Genomic DNA, 15951 nt, shown 5'->3' on the forward strand with positions numbered 1-15951 from the left:
GAAATTTTCATGGAGGACAAAATAAGTTAAGCTGGCCTTCTTCCACACTCCTTGTTCTGTTCCTTATACAAGCCGTCCTATGCTTTCAAAACTTCATCAAGAACACCTGATAAGATGATTAAGATACAAGCATCATAGAATATATGTATCCTCGAGTGTATATTGATATGTTTGTCTCAAGTATGTCTGATTCTCATTGTTGTTGTAGTGTTAAATCAGTCGACAATCTGAACTATAATCAAGCTGAGCCTCATTCCGAGGGTTCACTGGTTGCTGTCGATGAGCAAAACAAAACAATTCTATTGAAATTACAGTGGCTTTTCCTACTTCATAATACACAAACCAGATTGAAATATTTAACAAACATTTCATCTTCGATGCTGCTTTCCATTCCTAGCTAGCTTATTGATTGATGCATCAATGGAAGTGGAGGGTGTTCTGACCATGACCAAAAGGGTACCTGATAATGATCCTCCATGCTGCACAGCAAGTTACTGAAACTTCCATCCTCCAGAATATTTTCAACATTCTTGTTGCAATATTGTTCCATCTCAGCTGGACCTATTGACTGAAACTGATCGCTCCTAATATTGCTGCAAGAACCTTCAGTTTCTTTATCAAGATTGATGGCCTCTGGTGTTGTTTCCCTGCGTCTGAGAGCCAAGATCTGTACATTTCCTCAAAATTGAGTTACTCATGTCCCAGTAACCATTTCTGAAAATTCTCAATTTACCTCAGATTGGAGCTTCTTGTTGTGCTGTTTCAGGGCCTCGTTCTGTGACTTGGAGGCATCGAATTGGGTCTTGAGCTGCTCATAATCCATCTCCAGCTGCTTGGTCTTCCACCTGGCCCTCCTGTTCTGGAACCAAATGGCCACCTGCCTCGGATGCAGCCCAAGCGCGGCGGCCAACTGCAGTTTCCTCTCTGACTCCAGTTTGTTTCCCTGCAGCTCGAAGCTCCTCTCCAATGCCCTCACCTGTTCCGTGTTCAGCCGCCTCTTCTTCTCCCCTGCTTGCATGCCGTCATCAGAGAGCTCATCCTCGGCCTTTGCGACGTCGTGTACATCATCGCTTGCGTTGCCGAGCCCTGACAAGGACACGGATCTTTTACCCAACACCGGAGAGAGCAATGAAGCCGCGGCTGCAACAAGATTAATTGCTAGTGATTGAGTTAGAATTTGAAGGAGAAAGTAAGGCCTTGGCAAAATTGGCTGGCTCACCCGTGAGGTCTTGCAGGTTGTGGCATGGAGGAGGCATGGCTGGTGCTGGGAGTCGCCGGTGTTCAGCTTCATGGGGCGGTTGGACTTGTAGCAGATAGTTTGGGAAGAAAAAGTAGGCCATACCATTGCAGGGATCAGATCACATACTAAATGTTATCACTAGCAGAGGAGAAAGGAGGACGAGATGCCATGGAGGAGGGGGCAAGAGCAGTAGAGGAGAGAGAGAGAGAGATGTCTGTGGAGCTATATCCTCCAAAAATAGCAAAAAAGAGATTTCCTAAGTGGAATTCAGTAACTAACAAGGGCCTAACTATTAGAAAAAGAAACAGATTATCATTAGTTTTCTTTATTTTTTTATAAACTTAAAAATCAGGTCACAAATAACTTTTCAACATGGAATAGCCAATATGAAAGAAAAACCTGATAAGTGTCTGCATGAATTCAAGGAAGCAACATAAGCCAATATGAAGTTTACAATCATCAGTATTGGAAACTAGCCGCTCGGAGCAAAATTTAAGAACGTAATGTTAACAAGGGGTTTTTGAGTTCCAAAAAAAAACCAGGAAAAGGTTGGAGAGTAAAACTGATAAAAGTTGAGCTTCCTGATATTGAGTACACCCTAATAGAAATAAATGTCAAAATCACGAACAAGTTGCTGCAGCAGGATCATAGCAACTTCTTTTTCTCAAAAAATTTCTTTAGATGCCATAACTGCAAGCCGGCTACTGAAAGACTGACAACAAGTGAAAGGAAACTTAGCCAAGCCATCCTAGAGTTGGTAGATCTGTTCAGTTCTTGCATTTGCTCCTCTCTGGAAGATCAAGACAAACAATTGAAATTGCAAGCAAATACTTTTATGAATAGGTTAGATTACCCTAGATGCTAGACACAAAAAAAACTCAATAGGTTACACGTTTGGATGCTAGAAAGGAAAAAAAACTCTCCCGACAGTTTCACCACGCAGAAAGGCAAATGCTAGTTCCAATGAGCTTAATATGGAATCTGTACCTTTCACGAAGATAAAACATTTCATCATGGATGGACTTCACAGTATCTTCCAACTTCTTCAACTCCAGTTCCATGCCCTAAAAACAACCACAAGAAAGATGCATCAAGTTAAGTCCAAGTATCTACCTTTTGTCAAATACATAAAAATGCAAAAACAAAAAACCCAAACTGAAGCAGAATTTTTTGATGCATTTTTTTTGGGTTTTTGTATTGCAACTATTGTTGGATAGAAGCTGACGTGGTATATCATCTTTTGCGTAGTTAAAACACCTAAGGAGCGGCTGAGATGTACAGATGCTATGGAGAAGGCAGCAAACATTGGAGTGAGGATGCCAGGATGGGGCAAGATGAATGGATTGCTGGATGGGTGTTTGTGAGTCCTAGCAAGGAATCATTAGGTTATTCACTTATGCCGTCCTAGTTTTCCCATTCACCATGACACTTCTGATCATCTCGGCTGACTCAATATTCACGGCAAGCAATTTAGGGCAATGGATCATCTAAATTGCAAACTAGAAGAACTGTTTGATTGCATTGGATTAACACTAGCGAAGTCACCTCTTTGCTGCCTATAGGTTCAACACCAACAACCTGGTTGGTACTCTCAGTCCCACCACAAGGGGACTGGAGGAGTTTGTCACCCTTGTTGGATACCTTACAAACCTCAAAATGGTTGACTGATCTGAATGACACCTCTAGGTTTGCTGGTTGTCTAACCTGAGTTCAACTCCATGACATTCCAATCCATTATCACCAGATTGAGGTCTCGGCTAATATGATAGAATGGGAAAACAATACTTCCAAACATTTCCCCATGATTGAGCTGTCAAACCGACCCTGACACTTCAGTAGAACTGAGATGGGAAGAAGAAACACTGTCAGTGATCACGACTACATCCATGGTTAAGGCCGCCACACTATCACAGTTTAGATTCAGTTTTAAAATGCCCCAGATTGGACTGCTCTCCCACCACAGACTACCTGCTCTGTCAAAGCAGGCCCTAACGCAATCTTGTGGTTTCTAACAAGGGTGATGAGAAGTCCCTGTTCAACAGAGAAACAACGTGGAGGGTGTCAAATGCTCCTTCCTTATTACGAAGTCAGCTATTCCTCTAGCCTTTTCAAATGGTTTGAAAACCCATTCCCTAAAGACCAAATAAAGATTAATAGGCACTGCATCAACCTCATTTGTGAAACCCCATTCAGCAATGCCCATGGCCAAGTAATTAACACCTGCAGAGGTAGTTTCATCACTAGAAGCAAGGGATCTTCATTATGTGAGGCACAATACTAATCTTCTTTCGTGTCCAATGATAGTGGCACAGCAATTATTTAAAGAACCATGAAGCCTAAGGAACAAAGAGACTTCAGACAATCCTCTCATTACAAGCTTGTCTTCAAACTCAGAGAGGCAGAATAAAGGAGTGCTCTATTATTTCCGCTGCTCTTGATACCATTGGTTCTTCAAACCAACTAGTTTTGCACACAGTGAAATACAAAAAAAGTATCCTTGTTGCTTGTTGTTGGCTTAGATATCTTGAATGGTCCCTTGGATGTGGATAGCATTTTGGAGGGGTTGGAGATTAGCACCTTTGGACCTTCTCCCTGTTTTCCTAATGTACATATATTTTTGTCATGTTGCAGCTTAAGTTTAATTCTTAGAATCTCAGGAGTGTTAGTAGACCAGCCAAGCGTCATATACCAATGGACTTTGCCTGCCTTAATTCTTTTGCAAGAGATTTATGATGCAAAGGTATTCACTCAAGGGATTTTGCACTCTCTGTAAATGGGTCCTTTCAGAAATCTATTGAAAGATCAAGTGGACAGGCAACTGATTATACTATGGGTAGATGGAACACCCTAGAAACACATCATGGTTTATTCTCCCTCTCTCAGCTGTTCTCTTAGATATTTGGTTGCACAGTAGTTTATTATTATCAATGTTTATGGTCCTCATAATGATTCAAGCAATAGGGATTTCTTCAGAGAATTCTCTATATGGGGCCTAGTCAAGGGTCCTTGGTTTACAGGAGGAAATTTTAATTGTACATTGGGAAATGATGAAAGGAAAAAAAATAGTTTAATTAACGTGAACAATGATAGTACTTTAAATACTTGGAAAGCATGATTAGATTTTATGTTTTATTTATTGTTTGTCAATGCAACAAGGTCCTTTTGCCTTTTTTTGTCCTCTTTTGTTTGCACAAATATGTCCCTAAGATTTGATTTTCGATGGAATCGCCCCCCTCTAATCTAAATCATTGCTTTGAAGAATCAAAACTAGAATATCTAAGATAAAAACTAAATTCACATAGAAATTCAGGTATTGGAAAGGATTTGGTTACTTCGATCTGCCCCTTCTTGGCAACGTTGTTCCAGTCCTTGGCGGCGACGCCGGTCCGCCACTCAAACTCCACTGTCAAGGTAGCAGCCGGTTGGTGGTGGGGCGCCCACACGCACGCCAAGTAGTCGCCTTCCTCGTTCGCGCTAAAGGCAAAGGTGCCTGATTCCACGTGATCTTCGTAGTGGATGCTATTACCGTAGGGCGAAGTAACCTGACAAAACAACGAAACAAGCATTCCAATGACCAACGGTTCACATAAAAAATCCGATCAACACAATATCTCAATCCAGGTGGAAAAGATCGATACCTTAACGGTGATTTTGTGAGAATCGGGGAGATGCGTGGTGTCAGAGGGAATGACGACGGAGTACTTCCCCACGGCCATGGCGTGGAGCTTGATATCCTCGGTTACGCACTTGGTGTGCCCTGATTCGAGCTCGTACCGCAGGGCGCCGGCGGGCGAGAGGAAGAGCGACGCCAGGGCGAGGGCGACCGAGTAAGCGCGGAGCACGGCGACGCATCTCCTTCCCCGTGTCGCTCGCTCTTTCATGTCGCGTTCTCCTTCACCTTGTCCTCGAATCAGAACTCGAAGATGAACGAAACGGTCGTCGTGGAGATCGGCGGAGTCCGGCGGAAGGAGGGGAGGAAGAAATTACTCGAGTGATCAATATTTATTCCTGAGAAACGGTTCACTTCGAACTCGAATCGGATTCTAATCGTGCGGTTGAGTTCAGGTTGAACCGGAGATAAACCGGTTCTTAGTTAGGTCGATTAGGGTTTGTGCGGTCCTCACCACTTTGCTCTTCCCCTGTCCCAACTCAACGAGCCCTCTCGTCCCTCCTCTCGCGAGCCTCTTCTCGCTCGCGGCCAGCCGCCGATCGCTGCCGTGCCCTCCCATCGACGCCGCCACCACTGGAAGGCCTCCGGTATCACCTCACCCTTCCACCTTTGTACTATTTGACTCTAAACAAGTCGGACATGATACTATTATTGTTCTTTCTATCGATTCGATGCAGTAGAAGGGAGAAAGATGACGTACATGCGCGGTGACCTCCTCACCAAGATGAGGAAGCTGGTGAAGGGTCTCGCCTGTCCCACGCCGAAGTGGCTCAAAGCAATGGAATTGTAAGACGCTCGTTTCATTCACCATCTAGATTTGAAGAAAAAAAAATTTCTTCCATTTTTGCACTTTCTTATCCTGTACTTCGTTCAGTATATCGTTGATCAAGATTTGGATCTTAGAAAATTGATTGATCGAATTGGCTTTGTGCAGGGCACCTCCAGTGACATTTCCTCGGGCAGATCCGAAGATCGAAACCATCAAACTGCCGGAGGATATTTATGTAAAGAGATTCTTCAAGAAACATCCGGATTCACTTTACCATGATGCTGTCAGGTACACTGAGCTCCAACAGCTGTTTTAAGGTCCATAGACTTTTCCTGGTCCAATTTTGATTTTTTTTTATGCGCTCTGGTAAACTGTTTTAGGTCATTCGACAATAGTTGGTGATATGCTTCTATTTTCATGTTTGAACTGATTCTTGATTGCATTTGTTTTATTTGAAGTTAAAAGCTCATCCTACATTTTTGTACTGCCATTGTAATACTATAAGATTTACTTCATTAGCTAATAATTTATCAGTTGCTAGTAGATTTTTTTTTCAAGGATTTTTTACTAATACTTAAATTGGATCTCTAAAGCTCAACACTTACATGTTCTATTGGTCAATGTTTAATATATAGTGATTAGTTAAGTTTTTGGCATGAGGCTCCTTGTCTCGTGATTCAATTCTCTCTAGTTCATTTACATTATTATATTATCTATATTGAGTAGTTTACTTGTTATTTGACTGAATAACTCTCTGTACTTAGCAATAAAAGTTTGGGGGTGTCTATAAATCCTTTAATTCTCAAGTTTTTTACTTACTCGTTATTTTTTGCTGTTTGAACTTTTAAGCAGAAAGGTCGATCAACATGTTTGTACTGACACTGGTAGCACTGAAATTTGGTTCATTTTATTCTTGTAAGCTTGTAGCCATTTACTAAGTGTAATCGTGTTATAGATTCATGAAAATTTAATTTAAACTTAGACTTCAAAAATTCATCAGATATTTTCATACTTTTTACTCGGTGCTACATGTGGAGTTGAAACTTTGGTTAAGTAAATTGATGAAAGGTTTGCTGCATCAGTTTTTGTTCATAAAACTGCGTACCAAATGCGATGAAGCATGTATAGTAATGCTTTTTGCCTATATTGACAGCATAAGTGATTTTGATCCTCCTCCAGCACGAATTTTTGCTTGGCGGGTGTTGGAACTGATGGAACAAGGTGTTACCGAAGACATAGCTATGGCTGTTGCTGATGTACATTTCCATCCTTGTAAAATTTTCTGTGATTTTGTCTACCACATAAGCAGAAGACTCTGAGCATTATATAACATGTCGAGATATGAGAGCTAACTACAGAATATTCCGACTTATTTTACATTTCTTTTCTGTTAGATGGAATATCGAAATCAGAAGAAAGCAAGAAAGAAGGCATACTCTGAGCTGAAGCAAATTTGCCGCCTGCAAGGGAAGAAACCACCCCCAAACCCCTACCCAAGTGCAATAAAAGAGATACAAGCAGAGGAGAAGAAATTTGTCAGAGACCGTTTCTTTAACCCCAAGATACTTGAAATTGTGAAAAAGATGAAAGCGGATAAGGCCGCTGAGTTCCAAGAGAGACAACCAGAAGGTGGTGGTGTTAGGGGGATCGGTGTCCAGCAGCAGCGTGGTGGATGGAGCGGTGGCCAGCAGCAGCGTGGTGGATGGAACGCTGGCCAGCCTGGTGGCTGGGGTGGTGGATGGAACACTGGTGGTAGACAGCAGTGAGTAGGATCCATGGATCATTCATTGCATAAATTTCGTGTCACTTTTATTCTATTTAATGGTGACAAAACAGGCTTTAAAGTTATAAGCTTATCTTTGCTTTTGAGCAATGCGACACGCAATAATGGGGTATTATGGAACTCTGGTACCACATACTGTTTCACTGTTCTTTTATTTTATGCTTCAAACTTGTGTACATACAAGATTTGCGGCCGTTTGATTCTCTTTCTGTGATGGGGCTAGAGCTAGAAGAGGGCCATGGCTAATTATCATACGGCACATCACAACAGTTCACAGTTGGTTGGGTGGGTAAGGAACATTGACCACGAACTCTTTGTTTTGCATACTTCAGGCCATTTTCCTTCAGCGTTTATCCTTTCTACAACATTTATATAAGTGATACCATCTAAATTCCAACACTGATGAGATTAATGCGAAATATATGTTTAAAGGAACTTTTCCCATTTTGATATTACAGTCCAACATCCCCAATGCTTACATTGAGAGAATGAGAGAACAATTTGAGACAGTTATCAACATTCACAATATATTTTAAAAAATCTTTCTCTCTCAAACTTGATAAATAATCTGATTCTCTAAATTAGTTAGGCTCAAAGCAATAGTATTATAGAATGGATTATGTCGATCGAATCTTGATGAAATTAAGATAATTGCTCGTTTTGTAGCGGTCAACTATAGTTTTTCATTTTATTTTTTCATAGATAATCATAGGATCAATCGTATAAAACCATTGGAATGATAAATTTCACCTACTGAATGATAGATTTCACCTACTGAAGTAGAATGGATTATGTCAGTAGACATTTAGGGCACAGTAGGCATAGAAAATTGAATGTTTAAAATATATACATGTTTTTCACCTTATAAAATTCTTTCGCTAAATACAAAACGTCCATCTATCTCAGTTAGATTTTTTTATAGTGGAGGTATCTATATCTCAATTAATTTTTTTTATAATTCAGATATCTATGTTTTATTATCCAGTAGTAAGAATGGATGACCTTCCTCTACGATTCACTCATGAGATAAATCTGAAAGTGTGAACGGTCTGATGATCCCCTTAATTTTTTAACATGGCTTAGTCAAACCCTGAGTGCATGGGTGATTTGTTGGGGGCCGTACCATTGCGCCATGCCAGGGATCGGATTAGGAAAACAGAGGGTGGGACAAGGCCTTATCCATGTCCCTGCCCGGCCCTCGCAGGGATGGCCAACCTCATGTGCCTCGCCGTGATCTCGGGCCTCCTGCGTGTGCTCACACTCGTACGCATCCTTCTCTTCTTCTGCCCTTGGCATTTTTCTCCTAGGCCGGTCCAAAGAAACATAACAGTGACAGCCAAACCTACCATGAATGCGAGTGTGCAATCCTCCAATAGGATCTACTTGTCCTGATGTGGAAAACCCGTCCATGGGAAGATCAATTAAATAGAGATTTGATCGGATATCCCGAGCACAATAATACTGTGGAATTCTCCAGAAAGGGCTAAGACTTTGCACGGAATTGTTGCTTTTCCATACGAGTGCGAGGAGATGCCGCCATTGTTGCACTTCCAGAACAGATCAGATGTCAATGAAAGATTTCCCCTGCTGCTAAAAGAGGGAGAAGCCGTTGAAAATCTTTTCGAGTTGTCGTAGAGATAGTGAATACTTATCTATCAAGATTATTTGAATTGATTATCGCAAGCTATCGACAGTTACCGAGTGGAGAGTCGGTAAAACCGAATGCTCGGGATGAATGCCTAGTGCTCAAGAACAAAAGTTTGAGTCTGAGCGGGTTGCATGAGGAGCGTCGCTCAAGTCTAAGTTGTGACACCGAGTTCTACAATGATGAGTCTTTTTAAAGGTAAAGATAAAATGGTAAAATCATGAACACAATCTAGCATATATTTGTCGTGGCCAACTGAAATGTTTAAATACTATCACAGATATTTATTGAACGAAGAAGATAAAGAATTACATGACAAAGAAAAAAAAATAAAACAAGGGACTAGGTGAGAAGATCCCTATTTTCTTTTGCCTATTCTTTACAAGCTTATTTATTTTTCACAAAATTTTTTATTTTACATTCTTTTGCTCGAGACAAGTCTCCTGTTACGGGAATAACTCAGAGGGGCTCCCCTCCTCGTGTCCGAATCGCCCATTCGGCTCCCTCGTAGCTGAATCGCTCATTCGGCTCCATCGTGGCCGAATCGTCCATTCGGCTCCCTCGTAGCGGAATCGCCCATTCGGCTCCCTCGTAGCTGAATCGCCCATTCGGCCTCCCGTGGCTGAATCACCCATTCGACTCTCTTCCCATCTTCCACCCGGATTATATCCTCATTCAGTTTTAGCGCCGAATCGCCGCAGCGGCCTTTTGCCCTTGTCTCACATACCTCTTGATCGAGCAAAATGCAAAGGCATGTAGCACCACATTACTTCTACAAGTGGTTTAACCGCCACAAAAGCATCTGGCACATAGATGGCCCCTTTTAACGATGGGACAATTCCTATTTTCAAAACACCTCATTAATCACATTCAAATGAGATGACAGGTATACACGTTCATCTCCCCTTAAAACGACCACTCCCTCCTCAGCAGGTATCTTCTGGAACATACACTCTCCTTTACGCTCAAGCTCTTGGTCTACTATTCATCTTCTTCCTCCTTCCCCTGTTTCTAACTTGAGCGTCGGAGTGGTTGCGTCAGGGCATCCCCCTGGCCTTCTTACTCACGCTCGCTATGTTCGCAGGTCCGGAAGACCCTGAAGATTCCATCGCACTCAGCCCCTCCTCCTGTTCCACACCCACGACGAGGAAGGTCCGGTGACGTGTCCTGACGCACTTCTCAACCAGAACATCTCCTTATAAAACAATGCTCACCTCTTACCGAGCAAAATGCAACCTCAACATCTCTCTCCTTTCCTCCTTCTCACATCACTCGTGGACAAGTAAATCTCTCTCTTCCTTACTCTCGCATGTCAATTTATACAATTTGAATTTATTTTTTTAATTTAATTATTAAAATTAAAGAATCCAAATTTTTTAAATTCTATCTCTTCCATTATATTCACAAATTTATAGAAATTCAAATAGTCTACATCTATCATGAATTTCAATCAAAATTTATTTATCTTTAAACTTAAAGAGCTTTGATGCACCAATTTCTAATTTTTTTAAGTTTTGAAAGTCCCAATGAGTCTAATTAAATGTGCTCTCCTTTATTATTTTAAAACTTCCTTAGTAGTGTTAAGATAAAAAAAAAATCTGCAACTAGAGCTAATCTCTTGGAAACCAAGATCACTCCTGGAGACAAACCGCGACCAAGTTGGGCTTATCTCTCCATACCATGCCTAACTTAGTCCTAGTTTGCTCTCAGATCAAGTCGATTAGTGGTTTTAATCGAAATTCATTGATATATATATATTTTGATATCCTGCGCGACGAAAAATCCCGACTCCCGTGCGCGACACCTGACCCACGCCCAAAATTTACTCCGACCCACGCCCACTGCCGCCGCGATTTCATCGCCGTCCGGACTTATACAATTTAAATTTCTATTTGAATTTTTATAAATTTACAATCATATAAAAGAGTAGAATTTGGAGAGAATATAATTGATGTCAAATCTTGATTCTGATTTTAATAGTTAAATTTAAAGAAATATATTTGAGTTATATAAATCAATAAGTGAAAGAAAAGAAGAGAGAAATTTACTTTCACGAATCGAGAGAGAGATATTGAGATTGTATACATCTAAAATCATATAAATAAATTTTATATTTAATCTTTTAATATATGATATATGACTGCTTTAGAAATTGGTGTATGGAAAATTAATATTGACGGGAGGGTAGAATGGGAAAATCATCATAAATCAGTGCTTTTTGATCATTCTCAAATATGATTCGTGATTTAAAAATTTTTCAAATCTATATATGTCCTTGAGTAAATCGTTATTGATTTATATATAATCGATTAGTCTATTACAAACAATAGTAGTCACACTAGTATCATTTAAATTTACAAAATTCGAATCATTATCCTGTTTTATAATTTTATTTCATCATAATCAACCCAGCTATATTCGGATGTCACTCAATTCTACCGTAGACTACTGCCCCATTCACACCTAAATTTATTTCCATCCACTATTTTATTTCATTCACGTTTTACCAACGGAAGCATGGGCGCATCATTATTTTTTGGGGAAAAAAAAGTTTCAGATGGTGAAGTTTCCAGACATCGGGACTTGTTCTATAAATAGAACTCCAGCTCTCTCAATCTATTCAATCAAACTACACTTCCCATTGGCTGTACACCATAATTCTGCTTTAATCGATTCGTCCTCTTTGTTTACAGAAGAGAAGAAGACTCGAAGTCATCTGATACTATGAGAGTGAGGACTGCCAGCTTGAACGTGAAAGCAGTAGCTTAGTTTTCATATTCAGCAATTAATTGTTCTTGCTTTTGTTTTGCAGATCTTGAGTTGGGTTCAAAATAAGTTTCATGGGGGGAAGGAGAAGAAGAGATTTGATGTCATAGTGAGATCAGCTCATCATCAGCTTCATTGTGAGTGTTGTTTTTCTTTTATCTTTTGTCTAAGTTTTGAGTTATCGTATTTGTTTAAATTAATTAAATCTCTGTTATGCTCTGTAGGTTCTTTACCTGATGAACAGGATTCAAAGGAAGAATTTAAAGACTGGCCACAATCACTACTAGCAATTGGAACATTTGGGAACAATGAAATCAAGGAAGATCCTCAAGAATCTGATTTCAGCGTTGAAGAATTCAACCAGCTGCAGAAAGAGCTAAAGAAGTTGCTCTCCCTCAAGTCAAAATCCAGCACCAGAAATGGATCAGAGATCATGGAGGATGACAGAGTTCATACGCCATTAAATAGATTTCTGAATTTCCCATCGAGATCGGCTGTTGATAGGACATGGAGCTCGAATCTAGAGAGCTTGGCAAGCGACAGCCATGGCGATCTCTCCCCAAATACCAAGATCATGCTGATTAGCAAAGTGAAAGATGTGTTGCTGGGGAATCCTAATGCAATTAAGAAGAAATCCATCTCCTTCATCATCAAGAAGATGTTCGTATGCAGCAGTGGCTTTGCACCAGCTGCAAGCTTGAGGGATCCAATGCCAGAGTCAAGGATGGAGAAGGTACAGACACTGATTTAGTTTCCTCTTCGACAATGCATTACTACCCAAATGCTGCAATGCAGATATTAAGAGCAATTCTCGCCAAGAAGATACAGCAGCCAAGTTCTGCTCCAAAGAAGCGCATAGAAAATAAACCGACAGAGGAAACGCAGGAGAAAGCGCAGGCCGGAGAAGAAGGCGAAGGTGAGAGCAAGGACAAGTGTAGATGGGTCAAGACAGATTCAGATTGTGAGTCCTAAAAACAGAAATTTCTATATTTTTTGATAGATTTGGTCTGCATGTTTGAATTTTTATTTTACCATTCTCTTTGACCTCCAGTTATTGTTCTAGAGATCTAGTAACCCATCGGCCAACATTATCATGGTGAGTTGCAGAGTACACAAATAAATGAACTGAATCCTGTTGAAGAAGAGATTAAAAAAATGATCTTCGCGCTTGTCTGGTTTGCAGGTTCATCGAGTTCCTCGTCGACCAAACACCAGAACACTTAATTCTGGCAGTCAAAGTGCTGCCTTTGCGGGCACTGTGGAAGATTCGATTCAAAGCCAATGGATTATAAAATTGATCGAACATATTCTGACAATTTAGTTGAGAATGACAATGTAAATGGTGATGATGACGACGATGATGATGAATAAAAAGCAAGAATGATTTCGCGTGGACAGTGATTAATGAGTGGCTTCGCTTCACTGTGAGCGAAGCCGACAGGGCATGCATAAAAGGGGCGGACGACGATGCGTACTAGGAAAAAGGCATCTCTTTTATCTTCTTTCTTTCTCCTCGTCGCTAGGGCAATCACATCAAACGCCAGACCGGAAAACGATGTCGCTGCGACGACGATGAAGTCATGGCCAATCGAAGCGAATGACCTCGGCTCGCTGTATGTTCCTTTTCTTCTCGCCGTGCAGCGATAATGGTTGTCGATGCTTAATCCTCTTATTGCCGTTTGATTCGGTCGCCTCGCACTTCGCTCTCTTAGGTTCCATGTTCTTGATTTTTTTCCTTGGAAGATATCTGCGGCGAGAAAGGAACGATCTTGGTGGCTCGGGCTGGCTCCCTTTCCTTGCTCCGATTTCTCAACACGATCCTAATTACCTGTAAAATCCCTTCTTGATTCGATCCTAGGGTTAGATTTCCTCGAGGAAAGTTCGCTCCTTTGGAGGGGGCTTGCATTCAAGAAATCTCTCCCTGATTTCTAGTTTATCCCAGAGATCTGTGTTGAATTGAGGCATTTTCTTCTTCAAATTTCCCACTTTCGGGTCACAAAATGAGCTAAACGTGGCTGTGGACTGAAATGACGGTTTCATCCTGCCATTGTCACTATCCCCTTGTGTGCTGCTCGAAATCGTCAGTCCGCCATGACCTGCCTAACCCACAATGCCGAGATGCCCTACGTGCGTCCGCGAGTGCAGCTCAAGTTCCAGCTACGTCGGAGAAGAAGCCTTCTGGTGAGAAGGTTGTGATTGAACAGAAGAGTGCAGAGGATGGGAAATGTGAGATCTTGCTGAAGAGCAGCCTAAAAAAATCGAGAGCACCAAATTCAGAAAGGATCCTGAAGGGCAACGTTAAATGGATGGATTCCTCAGGAAAGGAACTTGTTGAGATCAAGGAATTTGAACCTACGTAAGTTTCTTGCCATTGTTTTCTTATCATGTTCATTGTGGCTGGTTTTGGAATAAATTGCCATTTTTTTTCACTATCTTGCTTTATATATATATTTTTTCTATTATCATCCTACTAAACCCTCCTAGAATGTGATCTAAAGGGTAGTAGAAATCCCCGGGGCAATGGTGCAACGGTAGGACATCCGGGTTGTGACCCAGGGACCCGCGGTTCGATCCTCAGCTACGTGTATTTGCAAGAATTTTCTTCCAAATAGAGAACGCAATCAAAGGATGCTGGGCATCTGGATTGGCCGCCGTATGTGCTTCCCGATTTACCTTGATGGTTGGTGGGAAACTTCCGATTAAGTCTATGAGACTAACTGGGATTTATCATTTTTTAAAAAGGGTAGTGGAAGCCCTCCGGATATAGCGCAACGATACCTAGGATTCGATCCCCACGGCACCATACACTCGTAGTACTTGAACTACTAGGACTGTTGGGCTACTGAGCCGTTACGTTTCCAAATTTACTCGGTCATCCACCTCTAGGACTAATTGGACACAAATTCATATACCTAGATTAACCAAAAAAATAAGTTCCCATCTTAACTTGCGGAATATTTTCTAACTAATTATTTATGTTAATGAAAAATATTTTAACATACATTGACTTATTTAATATACTTTTTCTCATCTTATTTATCATTTAGGGATCTAGTGATTTCAAATTTTTTTTATCAACAGCTTTCTTCTTTATTAATATTTTTAGTATAATGTTGTATGCTATTCAATGCTCAACTTGTTAAATTTGTTTGAAAGATAGATAGTTTTTGAGTGGTGTTTTTAATAATTTTCCGTGCTCCATTTAAGAAATTAAATGGAAGCTAAAAACTTGTGTATCGATACTGTGAATTATAGAATGCTTACCGAATTGAGTGATTGAACTGTGAAGTTTATAACTGACAAGTTACTGAACTATGAAGGACATGATTCAAATCTGATGTTTTGTAATGGAGATATATAAATTTGAAGCCACTATCTTAACACTAGTTAATTATCAATATATGCTCACTTGTCATCTAGTTTTTTCTCAGTTTCGTGAATTACTTATTGGTGATGTTCATCAGTGCCTTTGTCTTGTGATTTTGATTGTGTTTCTTTGCATGCAGTGAATCTGAAGAATCAGAAGACTACACGGATGACAGCATAGGGTGCATTTGTGTGATTCAATGACAATGGCTTGTTCCTTTCGGGAAGTATTCCCACAAGATTATCGATCGATTGTTTAGCTGTTACAGAAATATTTGCTTGATTTTATTGAATCATTGGTGTGCTCAGGGTTGATTAAACATCCAAAATCCAACTTCAAAGATGTTGTTCTGGTCGTATGATTACATTTTATTCTACATTGTTAGATTTGGGGGAAAGAAATGTATTAGTTGAAGCAGAAGGCAATTGTATTCAGATTTCCCAATTTATAAACCTCACATGGTCAGTTTCATGACCTGGTAAGAGATAAATCGAGAGACTGCAATTAATTATGACAAAAGATGATATTATCTGACTTCGTCAAAATTCGAATCTTTATCTTTTTCTATAAGTCTGGTCCTATCATAACCAACTCAACTATACCCGGGACTACTAAATTATTTTCTGGTACTAAATTATAGGTGTCGATTCCTGAAACCATGAAAAGTTCACTTTGGACTTGAAAATGCTTGGCAATCCTTGAAACCTTAGA

General features: G+C 40.5%; 3 protein-coding genes and 1 pseudogene across 4 annotated transcripts; 3 read left to right on the forward strand and 1 right to left on the reverse strand.

Annotated features, from left to right (window-relative positions):
- Positions 1-280: 280 nt before the first annotated feature.
- Positions 281-5271, reverse strand: LOC141826786 (homeobox-leucine zipper protein ATHB-23-like; annotated as a pseudogene).
- A 112-nt stretch (positions 5272-5383) lies between these two features.
- LOC141826785 (uncharacterized) lies at positions 5384-7616 on the forward strand. Of its 2 annotated transcripts, none has more exons than XM_074714087.1 (5): positions 5384-5497; positions 5588-5696; positions 5845-5967; positions 6833-6935; positions 7074-7616. In XM_074714087.1, the coding sequence occupies exons 2-5, from the start codon at positions 5602-5604 to the stop codon at positions 7443-7445; spliced, it is 693 nt and encodes a 230-aa protein (XP_074570188.1). In that variant the 5' UTR covers positions 5384-5497; positions 5588-5601; the 3' UTR covers positions 7446-7616. The 2 variants fall into 2 exon arrangements, with proteins under 2 accessions (XP_074570188.1, XP_074570187.1); XM_074714086.1 differs by having other exon boundaries at positions 5389-5497; positions 5591-5696.
- Positions 7617-8560: 944 nt separating this feature from the next.
- Positions 8561-12944, forward strand: LOC141827109 (protein DEEPER ROOTING 1-like). Its single transcript, XM_074714378.1, has 5 exons — positions 8561-8725; positions 11920-12010; positions 12098-12606; positions 12669-12834; positions 12925-12944. The coding sequence occupies exons 1-5, from the start codon at positions 8561-8563 to the stop codon at positions 12942-12944; spliced, it is 951 nt and encodes a 316-aa protein (XP_074570479.1).
- A 426-nt stretch (positions 12945-13370) lies between these two features.
- On the forward strand, positions 13371-15657 carry LOC141828517 (uncharacterized). Its single transcript, XM_074715957.1, has 3 exons — positions 13371-13486; positions 13586-14229; positions 15380-15657. Exons 2-3 carry the CDS (start codon positions 13901-13903, stop codon positions 15441-15443), a joined length of 393 nt encoding a protein of 130 aa, XP_074572058.1. The 5' UTR covers positions 13371-13486; positions 13586-13900; the 3' UTR covers positions 15444-15657.
- The last annotated feature ends 294 nt before the right edge of the window (positions 15658-15951 follow it).

Source organism: Curcuma longa, chromosome 4, assembly GCF_044706935.1.
Source record: "Curcuma longa cultivar G26 ecotype Majalengka, Jawa Barat chromosome 4, ITB_CL_G26_1.1, whole genome shotgun sequence".
Classification (NCBI taxonomy): Eukaryota; Viridiplantae; Streptophyta; class Magnoliopsida; order Zingiberales; family Zingiberaceae; genus Curcuma; species Curcuma longa.